Source organism: Impatiens glandulifera, chromosome 7 (genome assembly GCF_907164915.1).
Source record: "Impatiens glandulifera chromosome 7, dImpGla2.1, whole genome shotgun sequence".
In the NCBI taxonomy this organism is placed as follows: Eukaryota; Viridiplantae; Streptophyta; class Magnoliopsida; order Ericales; family Balsaminaceae; genus Impatiens; species Impatiens glandulifera.
In genome coordinates this window covers 737,769-755,823 of record NC_061868.1, presented here as the reverse complement: position 1 = coordinate 755,823, position 18,055 = coordinate 737,769, and the positions used below count along the sequence as shown (strand labels likewise).

The following is an 18,055-nucleotide window of genomic DNA, read 5'->3' as shown; positions in this document are numbered from 1 at the left end:
TTTTTAAGGTTTTTTTTTATAACAAAAGCATGCATAATTTTAAAGCTCCAAGAATCCGGGATGGAAACTTCGGGTAGTTTTATTTACTATTTTAAGGATTATATTGTTGTTGTTATGATATTCAGCATTTCCAGCAAGAAGCTGCAACAATTGGCTTGGATTTCCATCCAAGGACCAAACATCCTTTTTCCTCGACCACAGTGTAACCGTCGCAAGCCTTCATCTTCCCAATCCACTGTTTGGTCTGACCCAACAGCTTTATTGGCGACGGTTGAAACCCTGCCCGACTCATCCTTCTCCTCCACTGGTCCAACCGCTCGTGCCTCTCGACCCTACCCGGTCCTTCGCAGCTTACGATATTCTTGATCTCTTCCGCAAAGTAAAACTGCTCCATCTTAGCACGCCTCGTGTCGTACCTAGGCAACATGGCATCCAGCGAGTCGAAAATGGCCGAATAGTAATGGAGAGCTTCCATAAACCGGCCAAGAAAGAACGGTCCATTATGGCTTGAGTCTTGCTCGACGAGGATCAACGCTTTCGGTGCCAGACCGTGAACGATTTGGAGCACCGAGTTTAGCGCGCCTCGGCTCTCTTTCACAACACAATGAAGTTGGAGAATGCTATTCACAACCACAACTTCCTTCTCCTTAACTTTGATAGTTTCCAGCTTCAAATTCTCCAAGTTACTCTTAACTACGGTAAATTCCAAGTTTATCCCTACGCTCTCCGCGTAACTCTCGAGCTCATCTCCGATGACGTTGAACCGTTCGACCGCGAGTCCAACAGCGGTTATCCTCAGACGAAGTGGGACAGGCTTGTCGGACCGGGTGTTGGCTAGGGTTTCTATAAGATTCTTCCACTGATGTCCACCTGACAGACCTAGTGTCATTCCTAGGTCAACCACGTGGACATAACTCTCTCCCTCAAAGGCTTCCAATATTGTTGCGTTGGCCACGTAGTGACCAAACTTGATATGTGGACATATCTCGTAAACCAAACTCAACGCTTCCTTTTGTTGATTCGACACGACCATGTCCATTAGATTCATAGTCGGGATGTTGACCATCCCGACAGACCCGAGTGGCTGGACTTGAGCTAGTCTCTCCTCCAACCCTCGGATAAAGCAAGACGCGACACGTTGGAATGAGGTGCCAAACACCGAAGCGATCGAGTTTAGTTCTGATAGAAGAATCGAGGCGTGGGATTTGTCGCGACAAGCAACCGCTTCTGCACAAGAAACGAGGAGTTGGACGAGCTTCATCCCATCTCCTCCGGTTTCGTTTTCTTCATGTTTTTCTCCATCGGAGACGAAAACATCCTCCATGGCTTCCGCCGCTCGGTACATCTGATTGTAAGTCCATATTTGTTCGCGTAGACGAATCTTTGACAAGTTGGCAATACTTTTGGCGCGAAAAAGGATATTGTTCCTTTCATAATTGTAAGATGGTCTCCTTCCATGGTTGCTTTCAATTAATGTTTTCATCCTCTTGAATTCTCCTGTTTCATATTCATCATCAAATGATGATGAGGAAGAGAAGAACCAGCTGCCACAACTGGTTCCATTACAATCCAAATGATCATAACAAACATTGGAAGGAGTCATAATCACTTATAAGAAAGAAAGCTCTGATTTATTCTCTGAAAAAATCATATGGCAATAGATAGGGACTTATATAATACTGGCATCTACCTTGTTATTGTCAAAAAAATAAAAAAAAATTATTTTAAGGATGGTTGAAATATAATAAATAATGTTCACAAGAGAGAGGGAATAAATTAGATATTAGGGAAATAGTTGTCTGTCTCACTTAAGGGAACTCCTTAATAGACCAATCAAACATACCCATTCTAAGACTTAGTACTTAAAAATTCTTTCAAACACATTGGAATTTTCAAAAAAAAAAAAACTTTTCCACAAAGCTATGTCCTATGATAGATCAATCAAACATACCCTTAAGTTTAAACATACCCTTAAGACGGATTCACATTTCACACCCATATGAAAAAAATTAGAACAAAAGGAAATCAAGAATTGAGTAAAATTTACTTAGAATAAACATAATTATCATAATCAGATTGATTTAATCTCATTTTGGTTGCCCTAGATCCCTAATATATGTATTGTCATAGAACAATAATGTAATTTATTATATATGATTAAAATTAGTTAATTAAGTGTTACGTACATACCGGCTTTATTGAAGTGGGCACAAAAGGAACATTACAAAGTGACATGAGAATATGTCAACCTTGGATTCCCAATTAACCTTTTCTTATTAGTAAAATATAAATTATAAAGAAGAATCTTAAGAAACTTTGACTTGTAGCATTTGGACATTAATTATTGATTCTGAATGTTAACATAGGAAGCATATTCTTCTTCATGCCCCCTCACAAGAATTAATCACTCATTTTCCAGCTTTGCCCACCAACAATGGAATTTCATCCCTTTTCAAAACAATAATTGTATTAAAACGTTGCAAATAAACTCACTAGTTTCATCCCTTTTCAAAACAATAATTGTATTAAAACGTTGCAAATAAACTCACTAGGGTAGCTCGAGAGTAAAGAGAATGGTCTAAGAGACCAAAAGTCTCAAGTTCAAAAGAATATTGTTATGGACACTAAAGAGGCTCTAAATAGAATTATCACCTTCCCCTTTATAAAAATAATCATAATTAGCAATATTTATTTGTACAAGCTTACAAAAGTGAGATTAATTTCAAACTAAATTAGTCTCTATAGCAGTAGAAAACAAGCAAAAAAACCTGGACACTTGTGTTAACATTAAACACGATGAATATTTGAAACCGAACTCAGAATTCCAAGCTGCCACGCGGTATCTTAATTTCCCCTTTAAATGGATTGGGAGACAGACTACTTATCGAAGTAGAAGAGGATTTGGTTCGGATAGTCTCAAGTGCTCGCGAAGTTTGAAGGGCCATTTCAGAATGAAGCTGTAGACATGCTATAGAAAGCTGCAAGAACCAAGATTTCCCGATCAGAATCATGAGAATTGAGAATACTATTATTATTATTATTATTATTATTATTATTTTCTACTAGATCAATGTTCAAAATCACCCACAAAACTTCTATTGGGTTCGATTTATTATCACGTATAAAAAGGAGAAGAAGGATACAGAGCAGGGCTACATACCGTATAGCATTCTCTGTCCGGGTCAGAATCAGCGACATGAAGAGCCCATTCACGAATCCACTCAAGCCCTTTGGAGATTTCAGTGTTCCCTTCAATCAATGATGATGCTACAAAAGAAGGATGAATTGCTACTAATATGCATGAAGCAGCAAAAACGACAGATCTTCTCACATATGCTTCCGCGTGATGACATACCTCTCTACATGACAATATAACAAGAACAAACTAAAAATCGTGTTTTCTTACTTAAAGGTGAAGAAAGGTCTAAGAAGAAGAATAGAAGAAACACCTTGAGCTTAACATATCAATGAGGGCTGGAGCCAAAGCAGATGCTTCAGGATGCATTGCTGCACATTTCATGCAAACGCCAAGCATATAGATGAGTTTCCCCAAAACTATAAAATCCCTTCCAAGCAAATCGACACCTTGCCTTTTCTTGTCAAATCCACGCATTGCGGGTAGCATAAACGCTGCTGCATATTGAGGAAACTTATTCTCTGATGATTGCTCCATTTCATTTGATGGTCTACTTTTCGATCTGAGGCTCCAACGACGAGTCTTGCCTCGACTGACTTGAATTGATCTAACCGGAAGGTCTCTCTCATACGAGTAGGACCAATTTAATGGAGTTCCATTTCTTGAAATCTCTTTCCAAGGACCAGCCCCCATGGGACCCACATTATTCGGAACAAACCATGGTTGAGCGTCTGAAGCATCTGATATGAGGATCTTGTTAGCGTTATTCTTAGGTTTTGTTATTTTAGCATCACTAAGTTCTTGCGCAGCATATGTCATGACATCTAGTATCATGATTCGTTGGCTGATATCTAGATTAGGTGAGTATAATAGGTTGCCCACTGTATCAAGAGATTCAAATGGTGAGGTGGAAATCAAAGCCACTAGAGCTTTTTGTCTCTTTTCTTCAGCTGATTCTTCTTCCCCGTCCACAGCTGAGTCACAACAACGAACCTGTACAAGGATTCTCACCAAATCACTGGCTATATATCGAAGTTCGTCAGGCGATGCTCGAATAAGCTTTTCCGCTACATCAAGAGCCCTATCAACCTGCATAAGAAGACTCACCTTTTACTAAACAACATATTAAGCTGACAAGATTTTCATGAAATTTGATGACGAAGAAAAACAAAGAGAAGTTATGAGATTATCTATTTATAGGATGACACAAGGTTCTTATTATAATCTTAATCATACTTGTGTAATAGTATGATATATTATTTAATATAATACCTCAAATTTCCAAAATTCTCCCTCAAATCCTAAGTTAGTAAGTTTCCCGCACTAGGAATTTTTGCAACATATATAGTGGTAGGATTTAACATGAATAGTGGGTTTGTTCTAGCTCTTAGGTTTTAATCTTCCACTCTCTAAGCTTTCTTCGTGGCTCATAAGGCTTAGGAATCGAATATGGGATGGAGATGAACTGAAATATCTGGTTGGCCGTGGTGTAAGAAATAACGGTATGCCTTTATTTGATAACATCGCTTTCTGATTTAAAATCATACAAGTAGATTCCTGCAATTAGCCACTCATTGCCTCAAAAATGGTAGACAGTTTAAGTAATCACATAGTATTAGATCTCTTCTAAAATGCTGCTCAAATATACATTGATCAATTGATCATCTGGAAATGTAGGCAACTTATGCATGATATCTATGAAAAGACAAAGAGAGAGAGAATTTTAAGATGAGGAATTCAGATCTTTCATGACACACGGTTACAACAGTTCCCCAAGCTAATTATAACTAAGGCTTAGCATTCTAATAATACTCTCTTTACTGGGCTGACCCATTTATTGGTCTATTATTGTAAATGAAAATTTATGTCAAATGCAAAAGCTCAATACCATGAAAAAAATATAGATTAGAAATAAAATATTTCTCTATATTTTAGCAAGTGGGAGAATTGAACCATGTGTTAGTGGATAAATGCAAACGTTTTTGAAAAATAACATAACATTTAAGATCATAGGTAAGTTCATGGAGGACACCATTAAGGATGGTAGTTTAAGAGGTTGACATGGTGAAGACATATTCCAGCAATTAAGGTTGTAAGAAAAAGGTGGTATATAGGAGATACACGACAACAATGATAACTACTTGAATAAAGAAGTTTCGGAGAAGAAGCCACGAGGATGTGAAAGAGAAGTTTTATTGTTGAGAATATGTTAATTTATGATAGAGATGATTCATATGATGCCACGAGTAATAGTATTCTAATCAAATCCTATCATACATTTTTATTAATATGTGCAAATAACGGGGAATAGATAAATCAAGCAGCTAACATAGAGTCTTATATGAGTTACCCAGTGCAAATGAAACACATATATGATACTTATTCATTTAAAACGTACCCCATCTGGGTCATCTGATTTTCTAAGTGCTCCAACCACATCAACCAACTGGGAGATTTTTTGTTTCAGATCCACATCATCATCTGACAAGTCATATGGCTGTAAGGATGATTGAGACGAGGTTTCAGACTCTACACTAGCGTCATCATCATCTTCTTCTTCATCAGAACCCAGTTCACTATTCAGGACAGCTGGATCAATAACCTCGTCAGGATCCACTAGTTTAAATTCAGACAACCTTGTCTTTCTAGCCTTAGAGATGTTTCGCTTCTCACTATCAGCTTCTTTTAAAAGATTCTTCCTTAACAACAAATCAGTTGCTTCACTTTCACTAACATTGTCATCCAATAGTTTTGTGGTGGAACAAGTTCCTTTCTCACGACGGTTTGCTAATCCAAATTCCCAATCTATGGTCTCTTCCTGGCAGCTATCATCAAGATATAAAGGATTATTTGGATCAATTACTATAGAAAAAACCAAGGCAATGCTGCTGGCCATCTTTCGAACCAAATGAGTTGGACTTTCCAGTCTACCTGACAACATTTAAAGGAAGTACATGAAAAAATATAGTCAACAACTAAAAAGATGTAAAATGTTATATTGCAAGAAAAAACATCTTACAGCTAACTCCTTCAAGAATTGATTGCATAACATCTTTTGTTGCAGCCAAATCTTCCTTGGATATCTTCTCCAAAGTAAGTCCTAAAGCTGCAGTTATATCTAAATCTCAGTTAAGAATCATAAAACGGATGAAGCAAGACCCTAGCAAAGAAAACTGCAAAGACATTTACACAGTATAATTGCAATCAAATTCGGAGACAGATAAATTGTGCCACATTTATTTAAATTGTTTAACATGGCTTTTGTCCTGCATCCTTGGTCATAGAACTTTCTTATGCCACTAAACTACATAACATGCAGATGGATAAGAGAGAATAGAATATGAAACAAAGAGGATACAAGCTTGCTGCTCCATTGAGGCCGACTGCACCAACTCGCGCCTGCACCAAGCAGCAGCTAGATGCTGCACAATGTCTAAGAGTCCACTACTGTTGTGAGATTTTGTAGCACCAGGCGGAAATTCAAGAATAGCAAATTGTATAATCCATCTCAGACAACAGATTGGAAACACCTTCCAAAGTAAAAATTTATCAACGAACATCGTCCTAGCAAGACAGAGAGTCAGGATATGCATGCCCTACTGATTTTCTGAACAAAACATGTAAACCATTTTTGCACACCTGATGGAGGCTTTATGTGTAAGAACCTCCTTGAATAATATCCAAAGGGTCCAGTAAGCTTCAACATCGCTAATATGTGCAGCTTCTAGATGACGCAACAGATGTTCAGACATTTTTTCTACAGCAAAGGGGTCTCTGATAGCTTTTATTATATTCCTCCAAAACAGAAAACCAGGCTTCAATTCAAACACTTCGCTAGTTGTCAAGTTACTGTCTGAAGATAATGCACTCCGGACATGTGCAAGAATCCGGGATACCATTTCACTTAATACAATATCTGTAAGAATAAAAATGTTAAACTAATTTGAAGTATGAAATAATATGCACATTGTCATGGGAGTATAATTAAATAGTTCAAATGCATAATGGAAATAATGTTTACTATAACACACACATGTGAAGATGCTATGGGAGATCACACGGAAAAAAGAAGGCCGGAGCCTGAAACCAAAAGATACATGACTACAAATGGAAACATGAGTTCATTTTCCCTTTTTTCATTTTCTGTTTTCCTTGAGATGTTCATAAATGTTCTTTGTTTTTTACTGCAACAAATAGCATACATTTTCACTCGGCTGAATTAAGGGGAAACGCAGGAGAGTGTCATAAAGAGTCACTAGAAGTAAATAACTTTATCAAACTCATGTTCTTTAAGCTTTGTATTACCTGCAGACCCACGCCGGCAAATGCGAGCAAGAACTTCGCCAATAAAGAGAAGGGAGCCATCTGAGCCATTATCATCTAAAATCAGTGCTTTATTACACATATTAGAGTCAAATTCCTCAGCTCCAGACAAAAGTTGAGAAACAGTCTGCTTGTAATATATACTTTAATGTTCAGAGTCAAGAATAACAGAAATTTCAGAGGAGATAGACCAAACAGTATGTTTAATGACTAACATCCTGAGAATAGTCTTGCATTATCCCCAAGATCCCAACCCTAAATGTGAAACAAAATCAAGCAAGCATATTCGATATTCACAAAATGAAATGACATTTTGCTTCCAGGTAAACTAGCACTCCTTAGTCCTTTACCTGGTTCAATAACTTGATATCACATGTGACTGTCATGGTACAACTAGCAATCTATACAACATAGAAGCGGCTAACTAATGGAAACAGTAAGGATACTGAGATGATAGAGCATTCAAGGCTACCGAATGTGCTTTGTCAGGGATAGATGTCACAAGTTGCACCAACCTAGAGATAACTAGCTTATCAATTTCTTCCAACTTTGGCGAAGCACCAAATTCTCTAGCCATCTGAAGTAACCCATTATTATCAAGCAAGCAAAGTGTAAGGACTCTGTAATCAACAAAAAAAAAGAAGTTTAAGTATGGTTCCTTCAAGTAAGCTTTCATTCGGGAGGTTGTAGCCATTTAAACTATTTAAGTTATGTATGACATTAAGAAGCCATATGCCTTGCACAAGTATATTAAGTTTGGAAACTGCATAATTTTTCTCATACATTTCCTGAATAAACGAACCTACAAGTACAAATAGATGTTAAAGAAAGAAGTTCATTTACAGCTTCAATTACATACAGAAGTAGGTCTTCTCAGGTTTCTATTACTAACAGAGTAACATGCTCAAGTAAAAGCATACAGGCTCCATCAATATCAGCTTCTATCATGATAAGATTTATGCTGCAGGACTAAGAAAGACAACTTTCCAATTTAGCCACTGAACACTAAAATAATATGAGAAAGCAGGTGACAGATGGTAAATTCCATTATGTTCACAGAATAGTGGAATGTGTTCAACAGTTGTTTATTAAAAATGTGGCAACTGATAGATTAGACAGTTGAATATATGCAATAGGAAAAAAAATAGAAAATGTTGATTGTATTTATCAAGAAACACCAAATGTATAAGTCTTACCTCCCAGCATTTGAGCAGACATCAGAACTACCATCAGAAGTTTTCCGTATAAAAGGAACTACAGTTTGAACAACCTCCACAATATCTCCGTTCACAAAAAATACATCATAAACATTTTTCGATGCAGAGAGAGGGAAACAGGCCAACCAATTGGAAGCAACATCTGCATATGGCACATGAATATCACCATAAATGAATGTGCACACACATAAAATGTTCCTGTGTCCCAATTGCACAACAAGACAAATCACAAGCATATAATGAACATGTTCATATATTTGAGATAGTCAAAAACACTACAGCCATAATTCACATCATTTAATTGTTTTACTTAATTCCTAGAGTCTTGTTTTTCATCTTTATTCCTTTCTATTGTTTCTAAGATAAGGTTGACCTAAATGGTAGAAAGGCATCCAGCTCTTCAAATAGGCTACTGATATGCACACATTATGGAAATTAATAGAAATCTAGCAACAATGTAAAATTCAGATATATATATATAAACCTTCATTGAAATATAGTACTCAGTTAAGCAACTGACAGTTTAAGTAGGAAACTGTGGCAATTTCACACAAAAACGCAGTAACAGAGCTTTGTCTCAACAAATCTCGTTCAAATACCAAACAAATTCTCATAAAAAGAAAAGATATTGTTATAGTTCCCCTATACATTGGAAACTCGAAAAATTATGATTTTTTCTTCTTCTGAAATGCAGCTGATGCAAAACAATGAGTTTTTTTTTTTCTTTCGAAACAGCCTATCAACAATGAGCATCAAACAATACTAGCAACATGTCTCGATTTATTATGCAATCAAAGCATTTCACTCCTCAATTCAGCATATACGGTTCAAATTCCATACCATTCAACAAAACCCTTGCTAGTGTAGGGAAAGCTACTCCTTTGTAGAAAACACCCCACCATTCACGTCTCTCCTCTACCGAATGGACATTTGCATTGATCACCTGTACACACACACAGAAGCAAGATGGATCAAATCAAAACGAAAGTCTATTGCAGATTATGGAAAGTGTACATGTCAAAATCACAAACCTGATCTCTGTATTGTTTACCAACTGTATCTAAATTTATGAGAAAACAAAACAAAACAAAACAAAACAAAACAAACAGAAGAGTAAGTTAAACCAGTCCACACACATTCAAACAATACTGTGGAGTTTTATGAACCTGAAACACATAAAGAGTCGACAGGAAAAAGGAGGACTGCGAGGGAGTGAAGGGCGCAAATGACGGTATCAACGTGCTTGGCTTCGTAGATGGAAGCTACTGATTGCGCGACCTTGTCAAGAACAACCGACTCTTTCTCTTTTCTCTTCTTGTTCTTCGAATTATCGTCAGCCATGGCTCCGATTTTGCTAATTCCTTGCTTCGTAGTTATCACGAAAGAAGAAATAACTCCATTTGAGACTGAAGAATCTATGTGCCTGTTTTGTTTAAGCGGCCACCGCGCGGCAAGAGGTGCGATCGGGAGCTTCCCGAACGGTACAGATCGCGCGTTTGCGTTAAATATACTTTTAGAGACTAATTATGGTTGATTTAGTTCAATTTTTAACCCATTGGTCTAATTGTAATTAAAAGGATGTTCGGTTTGAAAAGTGTAATTTTACATAATATTTATTAACAAGTTATTCTTAAAAAATCAATCATTATAAGAAGTTAAACTCTTCTTTTATGTAATAATCCAAACAAGTCTTGGCTTAATAATAATTTTTTTTTTATAAAAAAGATCAATTTTTATTTAAAAGACCGCAAAATATGCGAGTTTAATAATAATAATAATAAATAAATAAAACTAAAAATAATTTGACTAAAATAGTTTCACCATAAACTTTTTTTCTCATTTATTTCTTTTAAATCTTTGAACTCCAAACTAATATGTGACTTAAGTTTTTTTCTTAAGTTAATTATTGTTACTTTATTATGAATCTTAGTTATTATTTTATTAATCAAATATATTTAATTATAAATAATAATGACTGAATTATCAAATTTGGGACTCCTTATTTAGAAAGTGAGATTTTAAATTTATTTTTCAAATTTAACAATTTAATTTGAGTCTACTAATGGTTAAAATTATAAAAATATAAAATTTTATTTTTACATTCTTAAATGTTGTTAATTTATTAGAATTTTAGAGAATCGATAGTAAAAATTTCAAAGTCAAATAATGTGCCTCAATTTGACAATTTAGCCTAATAATAATAATAATGTCTTAATTTATCTATTTTTATTCAATTATTTAAAATTATAATGAATTAATTTAACATAATCAAATATATCGCATAAATGAATTTCTACATGAAAAAAAACATTGTAATTCAAAAGAAAAATAAAAGGAGAATAACATAACCAAAAATATATATAAATAAGGATAAAATGGTGAAAATCAAAATATAAAAAGTTAGATAAAAAAAAGTTAGCAAAAAAATTACATACCAAATGATGTTGACTATTTAATCACAATTTTCATATTAAATGACCCAAAAAATATTCACTTTTCGTTTTACTAGTATAAATATGAAAATACCCATTAGTTTTTTTAATTTAGTTCATTGTTTACCTCTCCACGAAATCAGGTAAAACTTATATCTATACCTTCTTTTTATCTATAATTTCTTGTTTTAAATCTACCCCAAATTTTTTTAAAACCCACCTAACTCAAATTCCTACATTTTCACAATTATCAAGAGAGATTAAGACAAAAAAAAAAAAAAAAAAAAAAAAAACTGAAAGACTGATTTCTCAATAAATATGCAAATGTTCAGTCCAGTTGAACTGCAATTACAAAGCAGATTTTGTTTGTCACATTATAGTCTATACTATCTTGTATCAGATCAAGTATTCATAATATACCAAGAAAAGGGCATCTGAAGCATCCTTACACAAGCTGTTTATATATAGATAGAACCTCAAAATGTCATCTTTCAAAAGTGTTCTTTCGTCTATTATGTCCCCTTCACTTGTCAAAACCCACAAGTCAGCCGAACTTACTCTCTTAAGACTACCTCTACAAAACGGGCATGATTCTGACTTCAAATTCCTGCAAAAATCCAAAAAATAAAGAAAGTTTAAAGATCTCTAATCGTCCAACCACTTTAATCAAGAATAGAAGCTCTCAAAGATGTACCAATTGCGGTAACAATTGATGCACATGGCATGACAGCAGCCAGGGAGAACCATTTTCGTGCAGGACGATTCTAAGCAAATCCCACATTCATCTTCTCTTTCCGCATTTGAATCTACATTCTTCTTATTCTTGGTTTGGATCCTCATCTGACCTGCTGTTCCAATCTCGGGATTGAGACTTGACATGCTTTCGTGAAGATGTTGAAGAGTGGGCAATATGATTGCTGCAACATCACTTAACAAATGATAAGCTACAATAAGGTTCTTTTCTTTCTTTTTTACATATGAATTTGCATACATTTGGAATATGCTATGTTTGGATTGTGATTTAGATGCTCAATAATATGATTATAACAGAATAGCTGATCAATTGAACAATACCATAGAATTCTCTAACTGTTGCTGCTCTTGAGTTTGATGAGATCACTAACTTCCCACCTAAGGATACCTGAAATATATAAAAGTTTTCAATAAAGAATGTAAAAGCAGCAGAAGCTGCTCCTATGGATATATGCGAAATGAACTGACCTTATAGACAACAATGTGAAACAGACTGAGATAACTCGAGAGCAAACAAGCGCACGAACAATCCATCCATTGGAGAAAATACCAGAAAATTGGAACAAGATTATTATAGACCAATTTCATCTGAACAGAAGAACCATCCTTGTCTCTTGGTATAGATGAAGCTCTAAGAACAACAACAACAACAATAAATTAAACAATCAACATGAAGAAACCAAGAAGATAGGATACACTCATAAACAGAAATGTTTCAAAGAAAGAAATCAATATCACTTGAAGATGAAATCCGGCTGCTAAGTTTCTTATGTCAATTTCAATGCATATAATGATTTGGTCCTAGATGTATGGAAATCGCGATTTAATTACAATTTGGAAACTAGACAAGCTCATGTACATACATAACTTGATTTGAATCCTTCTTTTGTATGAATGATGTTGTGTCCCAGATCATGTGTCGGAACACATTCGATCTTATTTCCTTTAGTCGTGTTTTATTACTATTTTACCATTGTTAGAAGACTATACAGCCTTAAACTAGTTTCATTACGTGTACGATGATAGTTTGTACTGAAGTACTTTCTAGTTTCTCCTTAATTTCTATCGCGTTTATCTATCTATTTCGATCCCTTATCTTCTTTTCTCCCTCAATTTTGCCTATCTTGTTTAGTTACGATTAAATGCTACATTCTTAACAGGTCACAACTTTTGTATGAATGGCTTTGAAGTTGTTGCTGAAGAATGAACATAGTCTACATAGACCAGGGTTAACAAACAAAATGATACTATGTATGTACTCAATTAAACAATCTGTATACACATACATGCAGATGAATAAAACCTAGAATCAGCATTTAGTGATAATAAATAAGCCTGAAATTACTGAAAATTGGGGAAAAATTGGAATCAATGGATCATTCATTCATTATTCAACAAATTGGTAAAGTGAAGACGGAGATAAAGAATGAGTACTTACAGCAAATTGGCGTGGTGAATATCAGCTTCGAGAAGCTTGAGAGTCTCGAAATGGCAAGAACCGGAAGCAAGTTGATAGTCGCCGATCATGAACACCATATCTGTCTGTTTGGGAAAAAATCTCTGGTTTTGAGCGGAAATGTTGAAGAATGAAGATGATGGTATGGTATTATTCAAGAGATTTATTTACATGCATCACATTTTTTTGTATTTTGTGGAATTCATCAACAGATGGATGAAGAAGAATGTGAATGAACACGTATTTAAGCACAGGAGGAAGAAAGAGAATGAGTCAATGTTTCAACTGTAATAATGGTTTGATATTTCATCATCATCATTCCGTTGGATTCAAATACGTTTAATTTAAAGATTATTATTTATATTTTAAATTTTAACATAAGATACAAATATTTTAATGTTTAATCTATTAATTAAAAGTAATTTATTGATTAAATTTAAAACCAGCTCAGCTCATGGACAGACAGAATTAATCAATTGGTGGAGTTTTCTATGTTTTTTTAGCTTTTGCTACCGTTTCTTTTCATAATAAACCAATTCAAATTAGATTATTCTTTTTTTTTAAATACTTCTTATTTAAAATTTAAGGATTTGTTTGATGTTGATTATTTGAAGGGTTTTTATTGAATTTAAAAAAAAAATATTGTTTAATAAAAAAAAGTAAGTTATTTGAAATTTTAATTTTTAAAAATAAAATAATTATATTTTAATATTTTCTGTCCTGAACTTATGTACTCAAAATAATGGAATAGAGTCTTCATGAATCATGACGATAAAAAAAAATTGATGAGCTTGAATTTTTTTTTTATTTAAACAATTACTAAAAGATCAACCTATGTTTTTGTCTATTTTTGAAAATTAGAAAAATAATTAATTAAATAAAAAAAATAGAAATTAAGTCATGTTTTTAACCTAATATAATATATATATTATATAACTTTTTCAAGATGATTTTCGAATTATTCACAATCATATAACAATATTGATATACTAAAAAATTGTTTTGAGAATTTAATTTCCATAGGCAAGTTGGGAGTTTATTAATTTTTTCTTAGTCAAATAATTTAAATGAACATTGAGTCTGAATTTATTAGTTATGTTTGAAGTTTATTAATTTTTTCTTAGTCAAAGAAATTTAAATGAACATTGAGAAATTTATTTATGTTTGAGAGTTTCTTAGTCAAAGAAATTTAAATGATCAACATTTAGAAAATTTCTTTTTCTTGTCAACACTTAGAAAAATTCCTTTTCTTGATCAAAGAAAATAAAATCAACACTTGTAAAATGTAATTAGTTTATTTGAGAGTGAATACTGAGATATTTTATATTCTCTAAGTTATTATATTGTAGTAAATTAGATTAAATGTGACACAATTGTGAATAATTATATAAAGAAATTAATACATGCACAAGCTGCCCTCAAAGGCCATTCAAACCACTAGTACTAAAACTAGATAGTTTACCTCTCATGGTAGCTTGTGCATCATCATAAACATTCTAAGCCCCAACAAGACCTTAAACAAAAAAAAAACACAAACAATCATAAAAGAAACATCCAACCTTTTTTTATCATCTAAATCACATCCAACATCTCCGAACCCGAGATTATAGCCGCGGCCGAAACTTGGTTTCGTTCATTCGCCACAACTTTTCTCATCTTCATACCCCACTTAACCATTCCCACGACATAATCGTAAAATCCAAGAGTCACGTAAACACCAATTCCACCAATCAAACCGTTTGATATCGAATAAGTCAATGGCATGAGAATCATAGTCACAAATGCCGAAGCTGCATCTCTAGTGTCACTCCAATCAATGTCTTTCACCACTTTCATCATCATCACCCCAACCGTAACCAAAGAAGGACCTATAGCCCAAGGAGGCACACTCGAAAGAATCGGGACAAAAAATACCGACGCTAAAAAGTATAATCCAACAATAACCGCCGTCAATCCTGTCCTACCCCCTTCCCGAATCCCAGCCGACGATTCCACGTAAGTCGCTATCGGCGATACGCCAAGTGCGGACCCTACCACGGTCGCGCATGCATCGACCATGTAGGCTTGATATTCGCCTTCAAAACTACCATTTTCGTCTACAAGCCCCGCTATTTCGGCCATGGTGTATAATGTACCCGTTGTGGATAACACGTCGACGTATAACAAAGTTGCCAAGGCGAGCCAAACCTGGCTCGTGTTGAAACCGGAGAAGCTTATTGCTCCCGCGGTTGACTTAATCGTGTGAAAATCAACTATCTTTTTGAAATATTCGTATCTCGAGTCCCCAATTGGCGTGTTAGGAAAATTTGTGAAGGTTGTGCCCCTAATGCATGAAATTATTGTCACAAATATTATTCCATATATCATGCTTCCTTTGATTTTCTTAGTTAAGCAATGACATATTATTAGGAAGCCAGCCGAGCCGAGCCAGAACGTAGGACTTGTCATCTTGCTCGTAGTGCATTGACCCGTCGTCGGGTCCATACTCGAGCAAGCTGTGATTGTAACCAAAGTCGTCGGGTCAGGACCCACAAGACCCACTCCTTGGCTCGATTGTAACCCGACAAATGCAATGAAGAGCCCAATCCCAGCCGCGCAAGCCAGCCGGACTGCTTTAGGTATGAGTCGAGCCAACTTTCCACGGAGCCCCAAAACCGCAATGATGAGAAATGCGATTCCTTCAACAAGAACAATTGCCATTGCGGTTTGGTATGAAATGGATCCGGATCCATGAAACCCGACAAGATTATATGCCAAGTAAGCATTTGGACCCATACCCGGAGCCAGACCAAGAGGTAAATTGGCGAAAATACCCATGGCAAATGACCCAATCATTGATGATAATGCTGTTGCAACTATAAGATCCGTTTTCACATTGGAGAGGCATTTTTGGTAAGAAACATCGGAGTTAGAGACAGAACATGTCCCGCCAGAGTCAGTTAGAATGGTGGCATTAACCGTAATTATGTAGGCCATGGTGAGGAAAGTGGCGGTTGCCGCAGTTAATTCTCTAGTAAAACATGTTTTCCTTTCTTCCAATTTGAAGAACTTGCCAAGTTTGCTTTTTGATACTGTTTCATTCAAGCTTTTCATCAATGGTGAACAAAAACCAGTTGATAATCTCCCACATATCTCACCTCCCATCTCTCTAGAAGAATTAGGGTTTATGTTGCAAATTTGTAAGAAGACATGAGTATGAATATGATTTACTTGTTATTGGGTTGATGAATTATGATTATATATATATAGATGTAACCTAAAAAGATGAACTTGTAAATAAATATCATATTTTTAGTAAGTGGGTGATCTCTGAAATTATGTGTGGAGTAATCATTTCGGTTTGGTTTTTCAAATTGGAACTTGAGTCATAATATTTAACAAATCTTATGATTCGAGATAAGTTAAATAATCATCTCTCTTTATTAATTAATAATTGATTAAAGGTAATTGGTAAATGATATCACATCTATTATCATTAGAAAAGTTTTAAAAAAAATATATCTCAAAAGAAGGAAACTCTCTAGAGAAAAATGAAAATAAAAGATCTAAACTAAAAGGTTCCATAAATTTGAAGTTCAACTCTTTTAACATATATAACAATATGCAGCACTATCAATTCGTTGCCCATTATAGTTTGTTGTCACTTTAAGTTTATACTCTAACTAAACTTGATTTAGCGATTTTTTTTTATTTTTTTATTGCGATCTTACTTTTGCGACATCTTTGATGATTATTCGAAATCAAAATTCTCAATTGTTAAAAAGTTTTCACATCTACACCTCTAACTTTAGGCTCAATAGAAAGATCAACATGGAGTGGACCTTATTCTTTGACCCTTGCCTAGTGCAAGTTGATGTCATTATTTAAGTTAAAGCCCCAATACCCTAATGGAAAAATCAGTTCAAAACCCAATATTTGGGTAAAGATTCCGCCATAACCGGCTTTAGGGAACTTTTTTTTTTTTTTATTTTTTATTTTTGTCTACCTTTCATATTTTTTATAAAGAATATTTCGTTTCTTTTCTTAAAGAAAAATAATAATATATAGACACCTTGAAGAATTGCGGCTTCAAAGATTGACATATTCTTTTCGCAAAATAAAAAAAATTATTAGATTCAAATTATACTTAAAAACATATTAAATTAAAGTGTGGTAAATAGGTTTGTGATAACAAATTTTTTTTGGAGAAGTTATAGTAATGAACTCATAAGTCATAACTTTTTATAAAAATAGAATTAAAAAAATGACATCACTGTCACTAAACCAAAAATAAAGATAACAATATTTTTTTAAAAAGATTATAGAGGGTGGAGCTGCCCAAGACCTAGGCAAGTAGGTATATTGGGGCCGACTCTACTTAAATCCAGTCCATTCATAAATGATAGGTACCTCTAAATTTTAGAGAGAATTTCAAATTTAACTTTAAAATAATTACACTTATTAACTTATTTATAATTAAAATAACTTATTTATAATGGTCAATCTTTCGGTGATTGTAATCGTACGATGCTTATCATTCATAAGATTATTATTATGACGTTTTATAATATACGTTTAGGAAAGTCAGTAGAGTCTGTCGAGAAGTTTAATCGTATTTCTCGAGAATTTACTAGCTCGATAACTTATGGAGTACCGTTTTGTTTTTGTTTTTTTTAATATAATATTTTATCGTTGTATTTAATCAATTATTTTTATTTTTAATATACATAAAACTTTAAAATAAATAAATAAATAACTT

The 18,055-nt window shown here is 34.2% G+C and overlaps 5 protein-coding genes across 5 annotated transcripts; all 5 read right to left on the bottom strand.

Annotated features, from left to right (window-relative positions):
• Positions 1–68: 68 nt before the first annotated feature.
• On the bottom strand, positions 69–1,603 carry LOC124944812 (GRAS family protein RAD1-like). The gene has a single exon (XM_047485155.1). The coding sequence runs from the start codon at positions 1,601–1,603 to the stop codon at positions 122–124; it is 1,482 nt and encodes a 493-aa protein (XP_047341111.1). The 3' UTR covers positions 69–121.
• Positions 1,604–2,640: 1,037 nt separating this feature from the next.
• Positions 2,641–10,082, bottom strand: LOC124944928 (telomere length regulation protein TEL2 homolog). Its single transcript, XM_047485275.1, has 13 exons — positions 9,843–10,082; positions 9,708–9,736; positions 9,517–9,619; positions 8,656–8,818; positions 7,906–8,079; positions 7,442–7,602; positions 6,776–7,052; positions 6,495–6,700; positions 6,156–6,254; positions 5,535–6,067; positions 3,450–4,225; positions 3,161–3,359; positions 2,641–2,978 (listed from the first exon to the last, which is right to left on the bottom strand). The coding sequence occupies exons 1-13, from the start codon at positions 10,015–10,017 to the stop codon at positions 2,817–2,819; spliced, it is 3,057 nt and encodes a 1,018-aa protein (XP_047341231.1). The 5' UTR covers positions 10,018–10,082; the 3' UTR covers positions 2,641–2,816.
• A 1,393-nt stretch (positions 10,083–11,475) lies between these two features.
• LOC124944810 (E3 ubiquitin-protein ligase AIRP2-like) lies at positions 11,476–12,101 on the bottom strand. The gene is made up of 2 exons (XM_047485154.1): positions 11,803–12,101; positions 11,476–11,715 (listed from the first exon to the last, which is right to left on the bottom strand). Exons 1-2 carry the CDS (start codon positions 12,099–12,101, stop codon positions 11,505–11,507), a joined length of 510 nt encoding a protein of 169 aa, XP_047341110.1. The 3' UTR covers positions 11,476–11,504.
• An 84-nt stretch (positions 12,102–12,185) lies between these two features.
• Positions 12,186–13,498, bottom strand: LOC124910571 (E3 ubiquitin-protein ligase AIRP2-like). The gene is made up of 2 exons (XM_047451242.1): positions 13,300–13,498; positions 12,186–12,492 (listed from the first exon to the last, which is right to left on the bottom strand). The coding sequence occupies exons 1-2, from the start codon at positions 13,395–13,397 to the stop codon at positions 12,303–12,305; spliced, it is 288 nt and encodes a 95-aa protein (XP_047307198.1). The 5' UTR covers positions 13,398–13,498; the 3' UTR covers positions 12,186–12,302.
• A 1,184-nt stretch (positions 13,499–14,682) lies between these two features.
• LOC124910500 (adenine/guanine permease AZG2-like) lies at positions 14,683–16,461 on the bottom strand. The gene has a single exon (XM_047451144.1). The coding sequence runs from the start codon at positions 16,459–16,461 to the stop codon at positions 14,890–14,892; it is 1,572 nt and encodes a 523-aa protein (XP_047307100.1). The 3' UTR covers positions 14,683–14,889.
• Positions 16,462–18,055: the final 1,594 nt, after the last annotated feature.

What these genes read in the sequence shown, in the direction of transcription:
- LOC124944812 (XM_047485155.1), bottom strand. Translation starts at nt 1,603, where the DNA reads ATGACTCCTTCCAATGTTTGTTATGATCATTTGGATTGTAATGGAACC.
- LOC124944928 (XM_047485275.1), bottom strand. Translation starts at nt 10,017, where the DNA reads ATGGCTGACGATAATTCGAAGAACAAGAAGAGAAAAGAGAAAGAGTCG. An exon ending in GTAAACAATACAGAGATCAG is followed by an intron (nt 9,620 to 9,707) that starts GTTTGTGATTTT and finishes GTGTGTGTACAG; the next exon opens with GTGATCAATGCAAATGTCCA. An exon ending in CTCAATGGAGCAGCAAGCTT is followed by an intron (nt 6,255 to 6,494) that starts GTATCCTCTTTG and finishes ACTGAGATTTAG; the next exon opens with ATATAACTGCAGCTTTAGGA.
- LOC124944810 (XM_047485154.1), bottom strand. Translation starts at nt 12,101, where the DNA reads ATGTATGCAAATTCATATGTAAAAAAGAAAGAAAAGAACCTTATTGTA. An exon ending in ATCAATTGTTACCGCAATTG is followed by an intron (nt 11,716 to 11,802) that starts GTACATCTTTGA and finishes GGATTTTTGCAG; the next exon opens with GAATTTGAAGTCAGAATCAT.
- LOC124910571 (XM_047451242.1), bottom strand. Translation starts at nt 13,397, where the DNA reads ATGGTGTTCATGATCGGCGACTATCAACTTGCTTCCGGTTCTTGCCAT. An exon ending in ATTCACCACGCCAATTTGCT is followed by an intron (nt 12,493 to 13,299) that starts GTAAGTACTCAT and finishes TGTTGTTCTTAG; the next exon opens with AGCTTCATCTATACCAAGAG.
- LOC124910500 (XM_047451144.1), bottom strand. Translation starts at nt 16,461, where the DNA reads ATGGGAGGTGAGATATGTGGGAGATTATCAACTGGTTTTTGTTCACCA.